General features: G+C 39.5%; 2 protein-coding genes across 5 annotated transcripts in view; one reads left to right on the forward strand and one right to left on the reverse strand.

The window, feature by feature from the left end:
- FCGBP (Fc gamma binding protein) overlaps positions 1-23,922 on the forward strand; it is a 143,083-nt gene that overhangs the window by 22,302 nt on the left and 96,859 nt on the right. The window contains exon 4 of the mRNA XM_089902835.1: positions 9,112-23,876. The gene's annotated coding sequence lies outside the window, so the exon portion shown is untranslated. The remainder of the gene's footprint in view (positions 1-9,111; positions 23,877-23,922) is intronic.
- On the reverse strand, positions 9,679-23,743 carry ZNF546 (zinc finger protein 546). Of its 4 annotated transcripts, XM_022585654.3 has the most exons (6): positions 23,684-23,743; positions 22,856-23,087; positions 19,276-19,359; positions 17,790-17,916; positions 16,633-16,728; positions 9,679-15,761 (listed from the first exon to the last, which is right to left on the reverse strand). In XM_022585654.3, the coding sequence occupies exons 3-6, from the start codon at positions 19,282-19,284 to the stop codon at positions 13,645-13,647; spliced, it is 2,349 nt and encodes a 782-aa protein (XP_022441362.1). In that variant the 5' UTR covers positions 19,285-19,359; positions 22,856-23,087; positions 23,684-23,743; the 3' UTR covers positions 9,679-13,644. The 4 variants fall into 4 exon arrangements, with proteins under 4 accessions (XP_022441362.1, XP_022441363.1, XP_022441360.1 ...); XM_022585655.3 differs by lacking the exon at positions 19,276-19,359; XM_022585652.3 differs by having other exon boundaries at positions 17,790-19,359.

The raw sequence follows: 23,922 nt of genomic DNA on the forward strand, positions 1-23,922 counted from the left end.
AGAAAAAAAGCAAAATCTCTCTCTTAACCACATAACCACATAAGGATCTTAATAGACTTTGAATTTGAATTTAAGAACAAGCTTTGTAAATTATTACTGAATCTTTTTTTTATCATCTTTATACGACTTTATAACTGACTCTAATTTTTACGACTTTATAAACCGTCTCTAATTTTTAAAGCAACCATTGCTTTTCACTTATGGATTTCATCTAAAAATATTTCAAGCCTTAAAAAAAATTCAAGTATAAATATCTTTAACAGGACAAAAAAACTAACAAGTTTCATTAACACTGGAAGTGTTCTTATCTTTTTTCTCCTTGGGTGTTAAAAACTTGAGAACAGTAACTACTGTGGAATTCAAAAAACTCATTTGCTTTGAGATTGTCTTTGGCCTTCAAATCCAGCTAACATTTTATGGATTGAAAACTAACTTCCATTCTTAAAGGGGAAGCACATATTCTGATCTTCTGTTTTCCTCTGAAAAAGGAATTTATGTGCTTTTCGACAGATGAGGCAATAGTATATTCAAAGCATAGCGACTTGAGAACACGATTTGCTTTAGGAAACTCAAAAATTTCTGTATTTCTGGAACATAAAGTTCAGGAAAGGAGATGAGACTGCGCTGAAGATAACCTTGAAGAGCCTTTTATGCTACATTAAAAAGTTGGGGGACTTCCCTGGTAGCACAGTGGTTAAGAATCCACCTGCCAATGCAGGGGACACGGGTTCGAGTCCTGGTCCGGGAAGATCCCACATGCTGCAGAGCAGCTAAGCCCATGCCCCACAACTACTGAGCCTGTGCTCTAGAGCCTTCATGCCACAACTAATGAAGCCTGCGTGCCACAACAACTGAAGCCGGCACCTAGAGCCCGTGCTCCGCAACAAGAGAAGCCTGCGCATGGCAATGAAGAGTAGCCCCCGCTCTCCACAACTAGAGAAAGCCCGCGCACAGCAACGGAGACCCAATGCAGCCAAAAATAATAAATAAGTAAATAATTAAATTTAAAAATAAAGTTGGAATTTCACCCTGATTGGCTGGCAGGCAGTGAAAAGGAAAAACGCTGTTTCCTCCTCTAGTCACCACTCAGCTCTCAGTACCAGTCACCAAACCTGTGGAGGTTTTTCCCACACCAAGAAATTCTCCAATTCTCTGGGGACACCAACTGCATGTCTTAGAATTCAATTCAATTCTGACACCACCTACCTGGAGTTAGCTTGAGATCCCACCCAGATTAAGGGCTCAGTCCCACAAGCCTAACCCCCAACTCAGATACCTATTGCAAGCAGTGGGTCTTCAGGTTACCTGCAACCTCTGTCCCACTTGGCTACAAATCGGGGGTTCCCGTCACCCCCTCCTTGGGTTCGATCATTTGCTAGAACAGCTCACAGAACTCAGGAAAACAGTTTACTTACCTGTAAAAAGGATGCAACTCTGGAATGGTTGAATGGAAGAGGTGCACAGGGCAAAGTGTGGGACACAGTGAAAGTTGGCAACAGCCACTGCATTACCATAAACTCGGGTGTGGTTGAAAGGGGCTTGTGAAGAATAAGACACTCTTTTCACTTTTATCGCTCTTATCACTTAAGAAATCCAAGGGTTTTAGGGACTCTGTGTCAGGAAAGGGGACAAAAACCAAACATATCTTTCTTAATATGAATCACAATATCACAGGCAGCTACTGAAAATTTTTTGGCAAGAGTCTGAAGTGATCGGTTATACCTATTGATAAAGTTTCTCTTGACGGCACCCCTGAGGATGGATTGCAGAGGACCGGGAAGACCACGTGTAGTCAGCGTCGATTATGAAGTTATTGTCTCTGAGCTCCCAACCCACCCTCCTATGTTTTGCTTTGTGATGCTGAGCTGGGAAACCACATTTCTGCTTTGCCAGGTGGTTCTGTTTTAGACCCTGGCAATGGGATTTACTAGGAGGTTGCAGAAGTGGGGTGATTAACTCATCCTGGTTTTCCCAGGACTTCTCCAGTTTTAGCACTGAAAGTTCTGCTTCCTGGGAAACTCTTCCCAGGGTGCTTGGTCACCTTATGCAGAAGGGACTGGCTTGCCTGCTGTTCTTGTGAGTGTTGCCCAGCAACGCTTCACTCTGATGGTGGTGGCAGCGGCAGCAGCAGAAGCAGCACTGCCTTCCTGTAGCAGCTGCTGATCCAGTTTGTAGTTTTCTAACTCCGGCAGAACCAGTCTCATCAGAAAGAGCAGCGCCAGCTGGCTAGTGCCCCTTCTTTTGCATCTGTGTTCCCCCAGCTCTAGGTGTGGTCCCTGCTTCCTGCAGTTGCTACTTCTCTCCTATCTTAGAGCTGTAGTTCTCAGAGTGTGGTCCCCAGACCAGCAGCATCAGTATCAGCTGGGAACTTGTGAGAATTGCAAAACTCCAAGCCCCATCCCAGACCCATCAGAGACTCTGGTAGCCGTCCTCAACAGTCTGCCTTTTAACAAGTCCTCCAGGTGATTTGGCTAAGGTTTAAGAACAGCTAAGCTGCCTTAGAATTCTTTTTTTTTTTTTTTTTACCCTTTCAGTTATCTAGATAACAACTTTATACCAAGTTGGCAGTTCCTTGTATTATAGTCCATATGTTAAATTCCCTCTGTTAGGGTACCTGGTGTGGTTTCTCTCTCCTTACTGGACCCTGACTGACTGATCCAGAGCCTGCTGCAGTAATACAAGTTAAAGATGAAGACTGTCCAAACTAGAGTATAGTGCGAGTGGGGTGGAGAAGAGGGACACACAGAAGATATTTAAAAGGTCTTGATTACTATTTGAGCAGAGGGAGGAGTCTAGGACGGCTCCCACTTTCCTGGCCTGGGTCGCAGATGGACTGTGGTGCCCGTTCACACAATACAGGCAATGTAGGAAGAGGGATGGGGTGATGGTGGTGGAGATGATCGATTTGCTTTTGGATTTGATCAGGTTCCAATGGAGATACTCAGGTGCAGGCATCCCATTGGCAGATGGCTATAGGGTCTTGGTGTGTGTCTTTGCGTTAGAATCCGTGAGATTGTGGGGACAAAGGGTAAATTTGCTAGATATTGCCAAATTCCCCTCCATGGAGGCTTTACTTTTTTGCGTCCCACTAGCAAGGTGTGAGAACCCCTGTGTCCCCATGGCATTGCCAACAGAGTGTTGTCAAATGCTTGGAGTTTTGCTAATCTGATAAGTGAGAAAAAGAATCTCTGTGTGGTTTGAATTTGTGGTTTTTAAAAATTATAAGTGGGGTTGAGCATATTTTTGTATATGTAGAGGACACTGGCATTTCTTTTTATGTGAACTTCTTCATGTATCTTGCCCACTTTCGATGGGTTTCTTGGTCTTTTTTGCCTCAATTTTTAGATGCTCTTTATATTTTAGGGATACTAACCCTTTGTGATATAAGTTGTAAATTTTTTTCCTCCATTTTGTCATCTGTAGTTTTTAGTTTGCACCTGGTGGGTTTATGTTTTGAACCTGCAAAAGGTTTTCATTTTTGCTTGGTCATTTGACAAAATTCTCTTTCATTGCTTCTGGATTTTTTTTTTTTTTTTTGGCAGTACGCGGGCCTCTCACTGCCCTGGCGTCTCCCGTTGCGGAGCACAGGCTCCGGACGCACAGGCTCAGCGGCCATGGCTCATGGGCCCAGCCGCTCCGCGGCATGTGGGATCTTCCCGGACCGGGGCACGAACCCATGTCCCCTGCATCGGCAGGCGGACCCTCAACCACTGCGCCACCAGAGAAGCCCCACTGCTTCTGGATTTTGATGAACAGTTTGGCAAATTTACCCTGTTCCCACATTCTCAGGTCATTAGGAGACTCACCAGTGTTTTATTATTTATGAGGTTGTATTTTTCCACTTAGTTCTTTGATATACTTCTAAGTTAATCTGGTATCCAGTATGAGGAACAGACTCAAACTTTTCTTTTTGTTTATCTAGTTGCTCTAATACCACTAAATTAAAACTTCCCTAAAGTTCCCTCCTGAATTAAAAAGTATTATATGATCATATTAATTTCCGTAAGCAATTGTTTCTATTTCTGGATTGATCTGTTTACTTATTGATGCACCAATAACACATTGTTTTATATGGTTTTTTTTTTTTGCGGTACGCGGGCCTCTCACTGCCGTGGCCTCTCCTGCTGCGGAGCGCAGGCTCCGGACGCACAGGCTCAGCGGCCATGGCTCACGGGCCCAGCCGCTCCGCGGCATGTGGGATCCTCCCGGACCGGGGCACGAACCCACGTCCCCTGAACCGGCAGGCAGACTCTCAACCACTGCACCACCAGGGAAGCCCTATATGGTTTTTTAATATCTGTTTTCTCCTCCTCCTTCTTATTTTTCAGTTTTCCCCCCCATATTTGCCTGTTTTACTTTCAAATGAACCTTATAATCAAGTTGTCTAGCTCTAGGAAAAAACCCCAATGACATTTTTATCAGGCTTGTGATACATTTACAAATGAACTCAGGGGCAATGACCTCCTTATGATGTTGGCAGTCATTTTTGTTTCCATCCTTGGAATCCAGGCGCCATCTGGTGACCACTGTTCACAACAGCAATTATTTTCTCTAAAAAAGCTGCTCAAAGCAATAAACACTTGTCACCTCACACACACTTTCTGTGAGTCAGGTTTTGGAGGGTGGCTTATCTGAATGTTCCTGGCTCGAAGCCCTGGCTCATCCTCACTGCCAGGGCCTCACTCGTCAGAAGGCTTGAATGGAGCTGGGGGAATTCCCTCCCAAGGCAGCTCAATTCCACATCTGGAAGACCAGGCTGGCTTGGTCATGTCCCTCTGCATTTCCTTGTCTTTCATGACCTTGACACTTTTAAGGAGTATTTATCAGCTCTTTTATTAAATGTCCCTAAATTTGGGTTTGTCTGATGTTTTTCATGGTTGAAATGAAGTTATACATTTTTGCCAGGAACACCACACAGATAATGCTGTGTCTTTCTCAGTGCATCATATCAGACATGTCAGTATGTCTTGTTATGGGCGATGTTGACCTTGGTCACTAGGTTAAGGCACAGTCTGCTGCACTTCTCCACTGTAAAGTTACTGTCTTTCCCTTTGCAATTAATAAGTATCTTGGGGGAGATACTTCATGACTATACAAGTCTTGATTCTCCTCAAACTTGCACCTGTTAATTTTAGCATCTGTTGGTGGATCTGGTCTGCGACAGTTGTTACTGGGGCATTTGCCTAATAGTGATTTTTCATGTCCCTTTGTCCTTCTACGTCTATTAGTTGGAATTCTATTGAAAGAAAGAGCTGTTCCTTCTCCCCGTTACTTACTTGATTATTTACTTAGATCAACATGGACTCATGGATATCTGTTTTATTCTATGGGTTAAAACCTCATATTGAGAGTCTTTTAAAGTTTTGACAGCCGGCTGGATATGAAACGGTATGCTATTATGGTTTTAATTAGAATCTTTCTGAATACTGAATTCTAATGAGGTTGGGCATCTTTGGCTCTTTCCCTTTGTGGCCTCTAGGAAATGCTTATAGCAGCTATTTTTTTTACACTTCTTATTATTAAAAAAAAATTTCTTTTGGCCGTGCCGTGTGGCTTGTGGGATCTTAGTTCCGCGACCAAGGATTGAACCCAGACCCTCAGCAGTGAGAGCATGGAGTCCTAACCACTGGACTGCTAGGGAATTCCATACACTTTTTTAAAGTTAAAAAAATTTTTTATTGAAGTGTAGTTGATTTACAATGTTTCAGGTGTAAAGCAAAGTACAGAAAAAATATATATATATATTCTTTTTCAGATTCTTTTCCATTATACGCTATTACAAGGTATTGAATATAGTTCCCCGAGCTATACAGGTCCTTATTGTTTATCTGTTTTATATATAGTAATGTGTATCTTTTAATCCCAAATTCCTAATTTACCCACCCTGCCTTTCTCCTTTGGTAACCATAAGTTTGTTTTCTATGTCAGTGAGTCTATTTCTGTTTTGTAAATAAGTTCATTTGTATCATTTTTTAGATTCCACATATAAGTGATATCATATGATATTTGTCTTTCTCTGTCTGACTTCCTTCACTTAGTATGACAATCTCTAGGTCCATTCATGTTGCTGCAAATGCAATGATTTCATTCTGTTTTACGGCTGAATAATATTCCATTGTATATATGTACCACATCTTTATCCATTCATCTGTCGATGGACATTTAGTTTTCTTCCATGTCTTGGCTATTGTAAATAGTGCTTCTAGCAGCTATTTTTTATTCTTCTCTTGTCTTTCAGGTCAGGATGTCAGGCTCACAGTACAGATATGAGTCTGTACTGAAATACAGGCCTGAAATACACTAGGGCTTGTCTATATGTTAAATGCAACTTCTAGGCTTCATAGTCCATCCATATGCCGATAAATCCTGTTGCAGTTTGACACTGAAATGCAGTTTGAAGTGCAAGACACGTGTGGAAGGGAGAGGGAGGCACGAGGGTTGCGTGGATGGAGAATTTGAACTGTGATGCAGGTACAACATTGACCTTGGTTGACCCCACAAGGGGCTCTGGAGTATAGATAGCCCATTAGAGTCGTTCCCTATTTGGCACTAATTCCTGGACCTTATATTTTTTCCCCTTTCACTTTCACTCTCCCACGAGGACTTACACTCTCCCATGAGGACTTCGTGGAGTTTTCCAGAGGTTACATGTATGGTGGTGTCATTACTCTGCCAGCTAATGGAATGTGTGCATAGATTTTTTTTTTTGGTGTGTGTATTATTTTCAATAACAGCTTTATTGAGATATAATTCACATACCATACCATTTGCCTCTTTAAAGTACACTATCCAAAAAAAAAAAAGTATACCATCCAGTGGTTACTAGTATGTCCTCAAAGGTATGCAACTATCAGTACAATTTTAGAAACTTTTCACCTCCCCCCAAAGAAATCCCACACTCATTAGCATTACTCCCTGTTCCCCCGACCCCTAGCCCCTGGCAGTTACTAATCCACTTTCTTCTCTATAGATTCGCTTATTCTGAACATTTCACATAAAATGGAATCATTCAATATGTGGTCTTTTGTGACTGACTTCTTTGACTTAGCATAATATTTTCAAGGTTCATCCACATTGTAGTCTGTATCAATACTTCATTCTTTTTTATTGCCAGATAATATTCCATGGTATGGACGGACCACATTATATTTATCTAGTCATCAGTTGGGGGGAATTTGGATTGCTTTTCTACCCCTGAGCTATTATGGATAATGCTGCTATGATCATTTGTGTACAAGTTTTTATGTGGCCATATGTTTTCATTTCTCTTGAAAAAAAACATATACTTCTGAGAGGAATTGTTGGGAATTCCTTGAGAGGAATTGTTAAGTCTGTGTTTAACCTTTTGAAGAACTTCTCCACTATTTTCCAGAGTGGCTGTATCATTTTACATTCCCGCTAGTGGTGTATGAGGATTCTGATTTCTCCACATCTTTGCCAATAATTATTTTCTGTCTGTTTGATTATAGCCATCCTAGTAGGTGTGAAGTGGTATCCCACTGTGGGTTTTGTTTGTTTGGTTTTGGTTTTGGTTTTGGTTTTGGTTTTGGTGGGGTTTTTTTGGCTGCACTGCGCAGCATATGGGATCTTAGTTCCCTGACCAGGGATGGAACCTGTGCCCCCTGCAGTGGAAGTTCAGAGTCTTAACCACTGAACCACCAGGGAATTCCCGTCACTGTGGTTTTGATTTGTATTTCTTTCATGGCTAATGTTGAGTACTGTTCTTGTATTTTAAATATTTATCAGTTTTAATTTCTAATATAGTAACTATTGACAGATAGAACTCACATAAATAAAAGTGCGTTGGGGTCCTCAATAATTTTTAAGAGTGTAAAGATAGCTTAAAGATTAGGCTATCTAATGGCACAAAGTTTAAGAACGAGGGATTGGGGTTTGGATTTACCAAACCCACTTGGTTCCTGATGGTGGTATCAGATATTGACTCAACCCTGTTTAATAATCTACCCACAAACTTCAGCGGCTTCAGCAAACACTTAGTTAGCCTCCTGATCACTGGACTGAGGTCAGCTGCAGTGTGTCTGATCTAGAGCGGGCTTCAGTGGCTGACTCTGCACCAGCCCCCATGTTAGCTGGGCTTGGCCCTGAGCTGTTGGTTGGATTCAGGTTTATTCGGTATGTGTTTACTCTGCAGCTCAGGCTGAAGGGGGCATAATTTCCTCAAGAGCTAGAGTGTTTAACATCACTAGAGTGTTTAAACCTTTGTGCGCCTAGGTGTCTGCTAACATTCCTCCCTTGGCCAAAGCTAGTCACGCAGCCATGCCCACCGTCAACTGGGAGGGAAACTAAATTCTGCCCGCTGCAGAAGTGGGAGGAGCCAATGTATGCTGATGCCTCATCCCAACCTCAGAGGTAGGGGCTCTGCACTCCAGTGTATGCACGGCTGGTTTCCTTTTCCAGTCAGAGAGCTGACTTGCATCCCTCGCAGAGTGTGTCACCGTGTAGGACACCTCCCTGTGCCTGGTCCCTGTCCCTATATACCACATTCCTAGAGCTGGCTGAACCCAAAAGGTCACCTGCTGCCAAAGTTGTAAACTGGGGACCTGCAGGCCCACATTCTGTTTTTAAAAGCCTCACTTACTTGCCACATATCCAGATGGGTTGTTTTCACATGAAATCCCTATTTCTGTCTTAACTTGAGAAATTCTGAAATCTGACCCACATTCTCCCATGGTGACAATCGATTGAGCTGAGTAGTGATCACCAGCCTGACCTTTTGTTTGCCCCCGTCCCCTTCCCTCCTTATTGCCCTACACTTGCCTTTCTTCATCCATTTACCCTTTCTCTGTGTCCTTTGTGAGCATATTAAAAAAAAAAAGTGGTAAAATACACATTGCATACAATTTTACCAGTTGCCAGCTTAACCACTGTAAAGTGTACAACTCTGTGGCATTAAGTACATTTATAATGTGGTGCAAGCATCACCACTATCTAGTTCTAGAACTTAGTCATCACTCCAAATGGAAACCTGGTACTATTAAGCATCCCTTCCCAATCCTCCTTCCTCCCAGCCCCTGGCAACCACCACTCTGCTTTCTGTCTCTATGGATTATGAACTACTATGAATTTTTTTTTTTTTTTTTCGGTATGCAGACCTCTCACTGTTGTGGCCCTCTCCCGTTGCGGAGCGCAGGCTCCGGACGCGCAGGCTCAGCGGCCATGGCTCACGGGCCTAGCCGCTCCGCAGCACGTGGCTTCTTCCCGGACCGGGACATGAACCCGTGTCCCCTGCATCGGCAGGCGGACTCTCAACCACTGCGCCACCAGGGAAGCCCTCCATATATGTTTTACAATCAACGTAGCACCTTCTACAAAAATGCCTGTTGGGATTTTGATTACCTTCCATTGAATGTACAGGTAAATTTGAGGAGAGTTGCCTTTCATACATTTTTGGGTCTTCTCACCCATGATTATGGCATATCTTTGCATTTATTTAGGTATTCTCTAGCTTCTCTCAGCAAAACTGTATAATTTTTAAGCAGTAGTCCTGCATGCATTTTGTTAAACTTATTGCTATGTATTTTATGTTCTCTAAAAATGGAACTTTTCTCTTTTACAATTCATTTTCACTAGTTTGGTATAATATAAAAATTCAATTTGGGGGCATATATTGTCGTTGAAACTATAAATCTTTTCCACAAAGAAAACTCCAGGCTCAGATGGTTTCAATGGCAGTTTGACCCAGAATTTAAGAAAGAAATAATATGAATCTTACAATATTGCTTTCAGAATATAAAGAACACTTTCCATCTCACTCTATGACATCAACTTAACTGATAATAAAACCTGAAAAAGAGATCATAAGAAAAAAAAGTTACAGATCAATATCAATAATAATCATACACACAGAAATCTCCAAAAGAACAATCAGAAAATGGAATTCAGCAATATATATATATAAAGGATAATACATCATGACAAAATGGGGCATAAGCTAGGAACACAAGGCTGGTATGACATTCTAAAATTAATCAAAGTGATTCACCACATTAAAGATGGAGGGAAACCAAAAGATCATGTCAGTAGGTGCTTTTTATGTATTTGACAAAATTCAACACTGTTCATGATAAAGCTCTCGGTAAGTTAGTAATGAAAAAATCTTTCGCAATCGGATAAGGATATCTATGGAAATGAACAGCTAACATAACACTTTATGATAAAATACTGAATGCTTTTTCCCTAAGGTCAGAAACAAGGTCCATTCTGAGTGCTTCTTCAACACTGTCCTTGCCTGTGCAATAAGGCAATTGAAAGACATAAAAGGAAATGAAAAAGGAATTATCTTTATATTGATATGTGTCTTGATTGTGTTTATAGAAAACTCTATAAAAAAAAAATAAACCCTTCTAGAACTAAGTGAATTTATAGCAAGGATATCAAATACATAGTCAATATATAAAAATTCAACAGGGACTTCCCTGGCAGTCCAGTGATTAAGATGCTGCATTCCACTGCAGGGAGTGCAGGTTCGATCCCTGGTCAGGGAACTAAGATCCCGCATGCCAATTGGCATGGCCAAAAAATAGAAAACAAAATTCAGCATATTTTAGAGACAAGTTTTTTCTAATTTTTAAAGAACAGTTAATTTGAATTCTAAAATCTTATCAAAGAAAAAGGAAATTATAATACTGCCTCACATATGATTATAGATGGAAAAATTCTAAGTAAGATATTACCAAATGTACTTCAGCAGTATGACAAAAATCACAGTATATGACCAGAATTGTTTAAAATTCAATTTTAAATAAAAACAAATCAGTGCATCAATAAATTTATATCAAGGAACTAATAAAAACAAATCAATACATCAATAAATTTAAGGTGAGAAAACATAAGATTATACCAATAAATAACAAAATGGCCTTGGACAAAATTCAGCAATCACTACCAAACAAAGTAGGTATCTTCTGGTCCCCTACAAATATTGAAGGAAATTATTTAGAGGCAACAAAGAGAATTTATCTCCAAATAGAGTGAACATTATGGTAAATGATTAAATGTTGGGAAATTTCCATTAGATTCAGAGAAATTGATGACGGCTATCACCATAATATTCAATTTTGTTCTGAAGAGTCTATCTCAAAAAGAAAAGTAAATAAAGTAATAGACATAAATATTAGAAAATAAATAAAACTTATTATTACACAATTTATAACCTAGAAATCTGTCTCATAAAAATAGAATGAGTGTTCAATAGATACATAACTAATGCTATATTTAAGGTAAGAGAAAATAATTGCAAATGAATTATCCAGAATGCCATTCCAGTCAATTAGAAAACAAACAAACAACAGAACAATAATAATGGAGAAAGTCAAGAATTGGAAATTCAAAGTAAAGGAATAATGATTGGCCAAGAAACACGTTTGAAAAAATGTGCAACTGAGATTGAAATTTGTGAAAATATTTATTAAAACTTATACCTAACATAAGGCTGTAGGAATACTCAATTTGATAGGAGTCTAAGAGAACAATTTGGCAATATCTAATAGAACTGGAAGTGTATGTGACCTATGATCAATGTAGCAATATCTAACATAACTGAAAGAATATATAATGTATGAGCAGTTCTACTTCCACATGTGTACAATTAAAGAAATTCCAGCTCACAGAAACCAACAGTCACAGACAAGGATATTCACTGAAGTATATCTGAAATAGTGAAAAATTGTTAAACACTAAAAAAGAAGAGAAGGTTTAAATATGTCATGGTATGTTCATATAAAAAACTAAACCAAATGGGTTTTTAATTTTGTAGAAAGTATCCGCCCTACATTCAGAGGGCAAGCAACTGACTGCAGAGGAAGAGATGTGAGCAGCAGAGAAATACATCATGCATTTCCTTTCTCAACATAGCTAAGCATCTGCCATGGTTATCTGGAGTGTCCCTCTTTAGGGTCACTGTTTTTCAGTTATGGCAGCCTTGTCAGTGTGGGTTCACATCCCAAAGAAATTAGGTATTGTGAATGGGACTTCCTTAGTAAAGTTTAAGATACAGTAAGATAAACTAAGTTAAGCAAATTTTCTTTATTGTAGGCCTCTTAAGTCCTTTGCTAGCGTGATAATTAACATTTTTTTCTTGGAAGGGATTTAGTATTTAGAAGTTCATAAGTGTCTCTGACCACAGAACATTTTTCAAGTACCATTAAATACTACTGTTCCCAGAAACATTCTTTTAGATATGTTGGGTTAAGGCACTGCTTATCTATCTGTAATATTACAGATATGGTACTGCTGTTACTCTCCTTCGGTGTGAAGTTATATAGTGATTAAGTAGGAGGCAGCCTTTATTCTTAGGAGTTACATGATATATATATAGATAGGTGAAATGTTATAATGTCTATATTTATACTTAAATAATACAGCAAAAAATGTCAAAAATTATACAGAAGCAAACCAAATATGACAACGTTTTAACAATCACTGAATCTAGAGAGGGCATACCAGTGTTCCCTGTACTATTATTTTTTCCCAAATGGACAGTGGCCTTTTCATTGTTAGTTTCTCATTTATCATGAATTTGGGGCAGAAAAAGAAGACTGTAACACGTCTGCTTTATGGATTATAAAAGAAAAAGCTTTACAGCTCTCCCTGATTCTTCAAAAGCTTTCTCTCATAATCTCCATATCCATCAACTCTAGAGATTCCTTTCTCACGTTAGTTTTCAGAAATGACTTCTGAATTTTAGAAGTGAAAGTTTATTTTACTAAACTTTATTCATAATTAATTATTAATTTAAGTAAACAAAATGAAAGGTAGTGGACAGTTTTTACAAATTCTTTATATTCACAGGGTCTTACTCTCACATGAACTTACTAATATCACTAATGATAAAATAATATTTATTGAACAGTGCTCTTCTAAAGGTTTTGTTTTTTATTAACATTTCATCCTTACAAAAGTACTATTAGGTAGGTACTATAATCACCACTTTAAAACTGAGGCACAAAAGAAATTAAATAAAATAGAATAAAATAAAGCACAGAGGGGAGTAGTGTCTTGACAATACCACACAGGCAGGGGTGGAATTATGAGAACTATAGTAAAGATTTGCTATGGCTGAAGTCTTTTCCCACATCTGTTACATTAACAGAATTATTTTCTGTTACAATGCTATATAAAGTGTGGTCCATGTACTGATGCTGGTCCACAGGTTGTTTGCTTCTGGTCTGCAATGAGTTAAGGTACAGACACCGAGAGCAAACATTTAGAGACATTTACAGAAAAATGACAGAGCTAATTTATGTCTGTTAAGTCCAATAATAAAAAATTGGGGGCTTTCATTTTGTATGTTTGTTTTTCTTTCAGTTTCATGTATCTGGTAATCCAATTTCATTGTATCTTGTAAAAGTATTGGTCAACAACAATTTTGAGGGGAGGAGGGGTACCCTTTATCTTGGTTTGAGATGTACTGCAGCAGTATCATTCTCTAAAGTTAACCAAGGCTGGGTGATGCTGTAATTTTTCAACTCTTTAAATCAATATATATAGTATAAAACTACTGCTGTTAAGTTTTGAGCACGAAGCAAAAGGGATTCCCATATGTTCCCTAACAAGTAAAAACTTTCTTAAATCAATTACGAATTCTGTTGTTATAAAAGGCATTTTCTAAAGGCCACTGTATCCTTACATTATGAATGGGGGTTCCTCACTAATATGATTTCTCTGATGTAAAGTGAGTTGATCACTACGAATAAAGGCTTTCCCACATTCTTTACATTTATAGGGTTTCTCACCAGTATGAATTCTGTGATGTCGTGTAAGTTCTGACTTAACACTAAAGGCCTTCCCACATTCTTTACATTTATAGGGTTTCTCACCAGTATGAATTGTGTGATGTCGAGTAAGTTCTGCTTGAAGACGAAAGGCATCCCCACATTCTTTACACCCATAAGGTTTCTCACCTGTATGAAGTCTAAAATGTTGAGTAAGATGATATCGGCGACTAAAGGTCTTTCCACATTCCTTACATTCATACGGAATCTCACCAGTGTGAATTCTTTGATGTAAGGTAAGTTGATAACTACAAGTAAAAGCATCCCCACATTCATTACATACGTAGGGTTTCTCACCAGTGTGGATTCTGTGATGTTGAGTAAGATGATAGTGCCGACTAAAGGTCTTCCCACATTCTTTACATTTGTAGGGTTTCTCACCAGTATGGATTCTGTGATGTTGAGTAAGATGATTGCTACGAATAAAGGCTTTCCCACATTCCTTACATTTATAGGGTTTTTCACCAGTATGAATTCTGTGATGCTGAGTAAGTTCTGTCTGAAAGCGAAAGGCCTTTCCACATTCTTTACATACATAGGGTTTTTCACCAGTATGAATTTTATAATGTTGAGTAAGATTGTAGCGACGACTAAAAATCTTCCCACATTCCTTGCACTCATAGGTGTTCTCATTGGTGTGAATTCGCTGGTGTGAAATAAGTTGATTGCTACGAATAAAGGCCTTCCCACATTCCTTACATTCATAGGGCTTTTCACAAGTATGAATTCTGTGATGTTTGGTAAGTTCTGCTTGAAGACGAAAGGCCTTCCCACATTCTTTACATCCATAGGGTTTCTCACCAGTATGAATTCTGTAATGTTGAGTAAGATGATAGCGACTACTGAAGGTTTTCCCACATTCCTTACATTCATAGGGAATCTCACCAGTATGAACCCTCAGATGTAAAGTAAGTTGATAGCCGCAAATAAAGGCCTTCCCACATTCTTTACATTCATAGGGTTTCTCTCCAGTATGAATTCTACAATGCCTAGTAAGTTCTGTTTGGAGACGAAAGGCTTTTCTACATTCTTTACATTCATAGGGTTTCTCACCAGTATGAATTCTATGATGTCGAGTAAGTTCTGCATGAAAACTAAAGGACTTACCACATTCTTTACATACATAGGGTTTGTCACCAGTATGAATTTTCTGATGTTGAACTAGGTATGAGCCATGACTGAAGGCCTTCCCACAGTCATTACATTTATAGGGTTTTACACCAGTATGAATTTTCTGATGTTGACTAATATGTCGTTGTACCCTAAAGGTCTTTCCACAAATCTTACATTCATAAGGCCTCTCACCAGTATGAATTCTTTGATGTTCAGTGAGCTGATAGTGAAGTCTAAAGGCCTTCCCACATTCTTTACATTCATAAGGTCTCTCCCCAGCATGAATTGTCTGATGTACTCTAAGGTCTCGAACACGACTAAAGGCCTTCCCACATTCATTACACTCATAGGGTTTCACACCAGAATGTATTCTCTGATGTTCAGTAAGATGATAATGAAGCCTAAAGGTCTTTCCACAATTGTTACATTCATAGGGTCTCTCCCCACCATGAATTGTCTGATGTACTCTAAGGTCCCCTACACGACAAAAGGCTTTCCCACATTCCTTACATTTATAGGGTCTCTCACCAGTATGAATTCTCAGATGTTGAATAAGGTATGACTGTTGTCTAAAAGCCTTCTTACATTCCTTACATTCATATGATTTCTCTCTAGCATGAATTTTCTGATGCAGAAGAAGAGGTATATGTTTTTGGATTATCATTTGACTAGCACATCTCATTTGATGTCCTTCTTGTCTCTCAAACTCATGTTTACACTGCAAATCATTTCTGAAAATGGTATCCTCACGGATGTAAGTTTTACTTTTGTCCACTCTCTGCAACTGAAACAGATATATTTCACAAATATCCTTTTCTGGAAATAACTTCTTGGTGACATACTTAGACTCCAAATCTGGAAAAAAAAAAAAAAAAAAAAAAACCAAGAAGGAAACAAATGCTGTGATGTGATTTTTCTATGTTGGGGTAGAATAAGGGATTGCATCTCATAGTCGAAATAAAAGACAAACTAAAAACAATACACATTAGGTGAAAAGGTTTAGAGCAGGGGTCTGCAAACTTCTTCTGTAAAGAGCCAGAGAGTAAAAATTTTAGGCTTTGTAGGGCATGTGGTCTTTGTCGCAATTATTCAGCTCTGCTCTTATAGCTCAAAGACAGCCATAGACAGTATGTAATTGAATAAGTGTAGGTGTACTATATTACCACTTTATTTACGGATACTGAAATTTGAATTTCAAAAATTTTTATGTTTCACAAAATTCCTTCTTCTGATTTTTTTTCAACCACTAAAAATGTAAAAACCAGTTTTAGCCTGTGAGCCACACAAAAGCAGATGGTGAACTGTTTGGCCCCTGGGCCTAAGTTTGCTGGATCCTGATTTAGAGAACTCTAAATTGTAATGCAATTTGAAAGAAGGCAAAAGACTTAATGATGTGACTCTAAAAGAGGGTAAAATAAGCGATTAGAGGAACAAGTTAAGTCAGTGGTCCTCCTACTTAGGATGGATGTAGGGGAGTTCCTTACATAGACTGCTCTTCAGGCACCGACCCAGACAAGCGGAATCAAAATCTATAGAAACAAGTCCTATATATGGGAGCTCATGTTGAGAGGATTTGAATGTTTTCCCAGATTTCAGGCCTTTTCCCCACAGGCCTTGGGCCTTCGAAAGGAACTTTCCAAACAACATCTTAGGGCCATGCCTCTCCCTGACCCAAAGGGCTATAACTTGTGACGGCATCCCCCTCGCCTGATTTGCCATCACTGACCTGTGTACCAGCTTCTTGTTCCTTCTTTCATTACCGTCCAGGGCTCTTTCTCTTGCTCCAATAAAGTAATCACGTCTGGCTTAGGAGAGGAACATCCTGCTCACGGAAAAGAAATGCCACATGATTTAGAACAAACAAACAATAAACCTTAAGTTCTAAATGACTTAATTTAGACTTGGTTACATTTATATTAAATTGTAGGTCAAAATAGTATTTGATAAAATGAAAAAAGGCCATTGAAGAATACTGACATTTACATGGACTCACGGTCATAGGACTAGAGGCCAGATAGGGGAGGGAAAAGGCTTGCTCTGCTTTTAAAGGCAGTATAGAGAGGGGTTGAGGACACAGACTCTGGAGCCCTATGGTCTGAGTTCAGATCCTCTGTCACCCACCAGCTGTTATTCCTTCTGTGTATTATGCTTTTATCAATGTAAATGGGCCTAATGTTACCTACTTCATAGGGCTCTTGTGAGAATTAAATGAATTAATATATGTAAGGGCTTGCAAGGATGCCTAACATGTAGTAGTATTTTTGTTGTTGTTCTTATTATTTTTTTACGTAAAAGAAAAATACTGTTTCCTAAAACACTTCCAAGTTCTTCCTCAGAATTCTTTCAATAGAAAATGCAAAATTCACAGACTAGAATTTTCAAGCACAGAGTAGGTTGAAGAGAATACGACTTTTCTCCGATGGGATATGTTTGCTTGAATTTTAAATGGATATTGTTAACCCAGTTCACCACTATATAAAATGTAGAGGTTGATCTGATCACAAAAACACAAAACCCTGAGACTAGCTAATCTCTTTTCAAGTGAGTCAGACATGAACACAGAGCAGCTACAGGAATTCTGAGCACACCCATTATATGACACCTGGCTTCTCTGAAAATGTCTTGGGACTCAAATCTAGGATTAATTTAGGAAAACAGGCAATTATAGGAAGGGCCAGAGGGAAGAGAGAAGGTCACTGCAGGATGGAGAAGATGGTGCTTAACCAAGTGCCTATTTCCAACCCAGTAATGCTCAAACCATTTCTTTCAAAATAGGGGGCAGACATTCAGCTGGTGTCTTAAAACAGAGCTCTGAAATTCAACAATGGAGAAAACTGATATTCCAGAAAACAGATTGTCAGTTATTTGCACAGATATCCTTACCCAATGAGACCAAGTTGCTGTAGTTCTCCAACATCACATCCCTGTACAAGGCCCTCTGAACAGGGTCCAGGCATTCCCATTCCTCCTGGGAGAGGTCTATGGCCACGTCCCTGAATGACAAGGACATCTGAAATGACAGACCCATGTATCATAAACAACGTTTTAAATGTATTTTCAAGATGGAAAACTGCTTTGCAAGAAAGAGGCCATGATATAGCAAGCAGTAAACTGAGGTTCAAGCCCGTGATATGTAGGGAAGAATAAGAAAATCCGTGACTTCTCAAGTGGAGTGCCTGTGTGCTTTTAAAGAATACAGTTGGTACAAACAGAATGTCCTGTATACCATGGGATGAATGAATGAATAAAATAATCAAAGGTTCCCAATGAAATGAAATCCTATAAATAAGCACACTGCCTATCACGTGCCTGCCGTTTAAGTTCTGAATAAATGTGAGTTCCATTCTCTTTTCCCTTCAAGGAATTTTTTTTTTTAAGGAATTAAAAAAAAATGAAGTAATGAATTGTTTTTCCCCAAAAGTACTCTAAAATCTCTATCTTAGAAAATAGGACGCGATTGACATTTGATTTCCTTAAAACTCAGGTTCATCATTATCCAAGAAAATGTCATAAGCATTTTTCCTTGTTATAACAAATGACAAACTCTTTAGTTAATTTATTTACCGGCTGGCTAATCATCCATCTTGTGGATATATCAGACTAATCCTTCTGTCATATTTAGGCATTTATTTTGGACAAGATGTCTAAGGTCTTCCCCAGTCCCATTAGCCTTTCTTCATGCCCCATAAGGGAACTGGAGGGTCTTCCTACCTGCTACCACCATCCCTCAGGAACACTTGTCTTGATCCTGAGCTGGAGGATGCTGATGTAGGATGATCCACAATGACACTGATGTCACTAGAGACCAGCACATCCTCCTCAACCACAAAATTGACTTTTGTCCTGTTATTCATCCCTCTGGGGACCCCCTGGATAGATCCCTGATATCCCCACGTGCAGGCCTCAGTCACACTCCAATCTTGCCCTATAAGTTTCTCAAGGTATGGGATCTCATCACATGCAGAACACTCAACACTAAATTCCATCTTATCAACCTGTAAAACTCAGGTCTGTGGGGTCTAATGGACCATCATCTCTGTGTCATAGAATCATGACTCTAACAAGGGAAGTTCAGGTATCTCCCTCAAGCAACTTCATCCATCACTGCTCCATCAGTGCTCCTGAGAGAGACCGGGCACTTGGAGAGGTGATGAATAGGTGAACACAGGTGAGAGAGAAGAGGGGCAAAGAGAGAAGAGGGGCAAAGGAGGAGGCCACTAGGCTGTGTGACACCATCCTTCACTGTGATCAGAGCAACTGGGTGCAGCTTCAGCAATCAGGTTGTCTTAGGAAGGAAGTCTCAGGATAATAAAAATGATCACAGGAATTCAAAACCACGACATCTCAAGGAGGATAAACATGGACTTACATGGGCCATGGTTGTAGAACTGCAAGAACTTGTTCTCTTTGGGCTTCCTCCACTCGAAAAGCACAGAGTCCAGAGAAGCCAGGACTGGGGGAGGAACAGGAAGCTTTGAGACCAGGCGTGTCTCAAAGAAATCCCAAGATGACTTAAGTTAACATGATCCTGTTTTGCCTTCTTTCTACTTCTACCCCACAGTGCCCCACATACAAATGAGGAGAGATAAGAGGGAGCTTGGATGAAGCCAAACCCTTCCTATACCACAGGGAACCAGCTGCACAAGTATAGATACAGAGCAGAGGCCTCCTGCATGAAGCCAGACCAGGCACTCTAGCAGAAGGGTCTCTAGTCCACCCCTATTTCTGATGACGTTATCTGTAGCTGTTCCATTAGTCTCACTTTGAATCTAACATCATTAGAAAAAAAACTGTAAGTTATGAAGTTGCGAGATCCAACATGATAGCCACATATGGCTATTTAAATCAAATCAAAATTTTAAATTAAGTAAAATTAAATAAAATTAAAAGTTCAGTGTCTTCAGTTGCACCAGCCACATTTCATGTGCTCGATAGCTTCATGTGGCTAGTAGCTACCATTTGGAGAATGTAAATACAGAACATATCCATCACCACAGAAAATTCTACTGGACAGAGCTGGTATGAATCATACAGCCTAAATTCCATTTTTTTACCATAGAGTTCCTCTGAACTCAGAATAATTTGGTCAAAACCTGACAGAGGTTGCTAGAGATACAATATCTCCTTCCTATGAATTCCCAAGGCATGTGACCTGAATTTCTCTGGTGGCTTTATTACTTCCTATCTCATGCTTATTCTGTCTACTCTGATTTTATATTATTTGCTGTATAACAAGAAACTTAAGGGATAGTAACTATGTTTCAGTGCTTGTATTCCTCTAACTGCTATCATGAGATTCAGCATACTGTGAGCCCTTATGTCTGTTATTTGACCAAAATTCCATTTTTGGCAGTTTTTCTTAGCACACTAAGATACATGCACAAGATGTTTATCATATAACAACTTAGAGTAACCAACTGTTAGAAAAATAAATAGCTACAGGAGGCAACAGGTTGCATAACTTTTGGTCAGTTATGATGGCAAACTAGTTATTAATGTTGGAGAAAGACATTCATGATGAATTACTGACTGATACAGGCAAATTAAAGAATTATAGGGAATTCCCTGGCGGTCCAGTGGTTGGGACTCTGCGCTTTCACTGCCGAGGGCCCAGGTTCAATCCCTGGTCAGGGAACTAAGATTCCGCAAGCAGCACAACGCGGCCAAAAAACAAAACAAAACAAAACAGTATGTAAAATGAAGGGAGGGATTATAATGTCATTCATAAATACAGACTCTGTTGTCAGACTTCCAGAATGTGAGTCCTAGTCTGACAACTACCAACTTTTCAGTTAGTTTATTGATAAACCAGGGATAAGAATAGCACCTACCTCCTACAGTTATCATGAAGGTTGGGATATTACATAGACACCACTTAATGACCTATAATTACTAAATAAAAGTTAGATAGTATTGTTATTAGATAAAATTATTTTCTACTTTCTTTTTTTATAGTAATATTTGAGTCTCATGCCCACTGTTTTCCTGCAGCTACCAAAGAAGAGACACCATTCTTCAACATAAAGCTAAAGTAAAGAACCTAATAAGGTATTAAATGGAGAACGTTAATAAGAGGTTCAATCTTACTCTCCTGTCCTATGTAAAGATTTACATGAATATTTATAATTATTACCATCTTATTCTGTTTTCTACTATTATAAATCTGTCTTCTAAAATGTTACTTGCATTAAAAGATACTTGGACTAGAGAGGGTATTGCTAAGAAAGCAACTTTAAAAATCTAAAACAAGTGTAATCTGAAGCTTATCTTATTTGATAAATTGTGCCATAATGATTACTCTGAATTGATTTATATAACCCTAAAAGGCATAAATCTGGAGATGTAAATACTTGGAAGGTTTGTCAAACTAGAGGGCTTCATTGGCACTTTCCTCTTCTTTCTATATTCATGGAGGTATAAGAAACCTATGGTAGAATTACTTTTTCTAAATAGGAGTTGGGGAGTCTGTGTCCTTTGAATGTTCAATTAGAATAATTTCTGTTCTGTGCACACACACACACACACACACACACACAGCTGGAGAGAAAAAAATTTTGCTAAAATAAACCTCCCCAAAAAGAATTTGAAAAAGAATAGATGCATGTATATATATAACTGAATCACTTTGCTGTAAACCTGAAACTAACACATTGTTAATCAACTATACTCCAGTGTAAAATAAAAAGTTAAAAAAATAAATTATGAGTTTGGGTTCAAAACTTCAATTCTACTAGCTGGGATCTAAATATTTTGGAACTCACTACAATTGGCTAAGGGAGAACTAACAATGTCATTACCTAAGAAAAGACTTCTAGTAGAATTCTAATAAATCTGGCTCAACAAATCACTCCTCATGGAATTTTTGTTATTACTACAAGTTTTGTTGTCACTTTGATCTGAATGAGATGTTCCAAAATAAAATTCAAACAGCATAGTATAAAAAAAACAAACCTCCCCAAAGTATTAATAGTGGTGCTGGGGCTATTTAACTTTCTTTTTTCTAAGTCCCTCTTGTAATATAATTGAATAACTGATTCTTTTTGCAAAAAATGAGCATTAATTCCATAATCTTAAGTATATAATAAATCTATATCCAATTTTAAAATATTTGAAAATTCTTGGAAGCAAATCTGTTTGACATGTGTGGGAATAGTAAGGGAATCAGTGTGACCATTATAATAAAGCCTACCAATTCCTGAACATTCTTCTTCAATACAATGAGAGCTTTTTACTGACAAAATTCTCCTCTGAATGGACATGTCAGGTGAGGGGCATCTGCAGACTAAATAAGAAAATTTGGGCAAAGCAGACAGAACAGTGTTTGGTTCTTTTTCTCTTTCTCCACTGAATAATCAACTGAAATATCGCTTTGGATATAACCCTTGTAAAATGTCTCTGAATTCCAATAACAGTAAATGACATTCATATAAAATTTAAAATTTGAGTATTATTGTTCATCACAATGAATATTACTTTACTCATATGTACATTTTTTTCTTTTGACAAACTCTTTATAAACATAAATCTCAACCCATTGATTCCTTGGAAGAAACCCTTGACCATGATGATACAGATTTCCACGCTCAGACTTCCATTCACATTCCTGCTCCTAAACACCTTAAAAAACAGACGCCCGTGTCATTTACTTACGGACACCAGTCAGACTACCTCTGATCTTGCCTTTTAAACTTAGGTTCTGCAGAAGATCAGTGATGTGATTCCACTTAAATATTAATCTCAATAAAACAAAGCTTTAACTTTAGACTCCAGGATATATATTTCTTACTATTATAAAAAGTGAGTGAGAGAGGGCCACCTGCACGACCCCTCATTCATTGGGAAGGAAGGCCTAGAATAGGCCACTGGACATTTCATGAAAAGAAAAGCAAATGCTTCCATGTACTAAAAACAAAGATGCATTTCTGAACAAAGAGGAAGTAGAAACTCACCTGATCTGTACTTTTAGATGTGCAACAACAATTTTCCCCTCCTGCTCAGGATACTTCTTGGGGGAGAAAGGCAGGACTGGGGAAGAAGGAAATCATGAGACCTTCTTCAGGCCTTTCTTAGAGCACAGAGAGATGGAGAAGTCCCCTCCAGGGCCACATCAGCTCCGACCTCACACATATGACCAGATGAGACAGGGAGGCTGGAACCTGTCTCTGAAATCACAGCCGATTCCTAGAATCAGAGATATGGGAAAGCTGTGGTTCTGAAAAATGTAGCAGCACCCACAGCGCCTCCAAGTAGGAACCCCTCCCACCATTTCGAGCCAGGAGTTTGTCTTGGAGCCACTTTTAGCTCTAAAAGTCCTATACCAAGCCCAGGACTGTGTCTTCTTGCTTTCTGGGACTCTTCATTCTAGGGTTCAATATTTGACTTCCTCTTGGGAAAGTCTGTACAGACACCCGGGCTGTGAGGGAAGGAAGGGGAAAGCAGCAGGGGCGTGGGTCAGTCACACACACCGCTGACCCAAGCACCAGTATCAGAATGACAACCGCGCCCACCGACAGGAGGCCCAACTTGGTTCTGGAAAGCGCGCGGGAGCGCGCGCGCACACACCACACACACACACACACACACACACACACAGCCTGTCACAATTAGTCACACAATCCCCCCTCTCTTCTCCTCATTCCAATACAGGCCTGAGGCTGCGGGCACGATGCGCCCTGGGCTCCTCACTCTGGCTACAGCTCCATCCCTTTCCCTACCCCAGACGAGTCCTGCTCCGCCTCACCTAGCACGAACTTCTCCCCAGGTTTCGACTAACTCACCCGCGGTAACTGAAACACCCAGTACGCACGGCTAGAGGCCCTCCAGGTGGAAGTTTACACCACCCCCCTGGGGCTTCTGGGAAATGTAGTCCACAGCCGGAAGCCGGTGGGCTGGGCTCTGAGTGCGCAGGCGCAGGCACGCTCGGGACCGAGCGACTCAAGTCCCGGAGCCGGGAACCCGCGCCCTCGCGAGGTAAGCTGAGAGAACTCACAGCGGGGACCTGTCCAGGCTGTGCGAG

The sequence above is a fragment of the Delphinapterus leucas genome, chromosome 20 (assembly GCF_059928025.1).
Source record: "Delphinapterus leucas isolate spDelLeu-1000000601 "Yukka" chromosome 20, BTC_Dleu_Yukka2, whole genome shotgun sequence".
In the NCBI taxonomy this organism is placed as follows: Eukaryota; Metazoa; Chordata; class Mammalia; order Artiodactyla; family Monodontidae; genus Delphinapterus; species Delphinapterus leucas.

Coding starts and splice junctions, on each gene's coding strand:
- ZNF546 (XM_022585652.3), bottom strand. CDS start 17,934: ATGGGTCTGTCATTTCAGATGTCCTTGTCATTCAGGGACGTGGCCATA. Junction 16,729..17,789: donor CAGCAACTTGGTCTCATTGG/GTAAGGATATCT, acceptor TTCCGTGAGCAG/GATGTTCCTCTCCTAAGCCA. Junction 15,762..16,632: donor AACAAGAAGCTGGTACACAG/GTCAGTGATGGC, acceptor TTTTTTTTCCAG/ATTTGGAGTCTAAGTATGTC.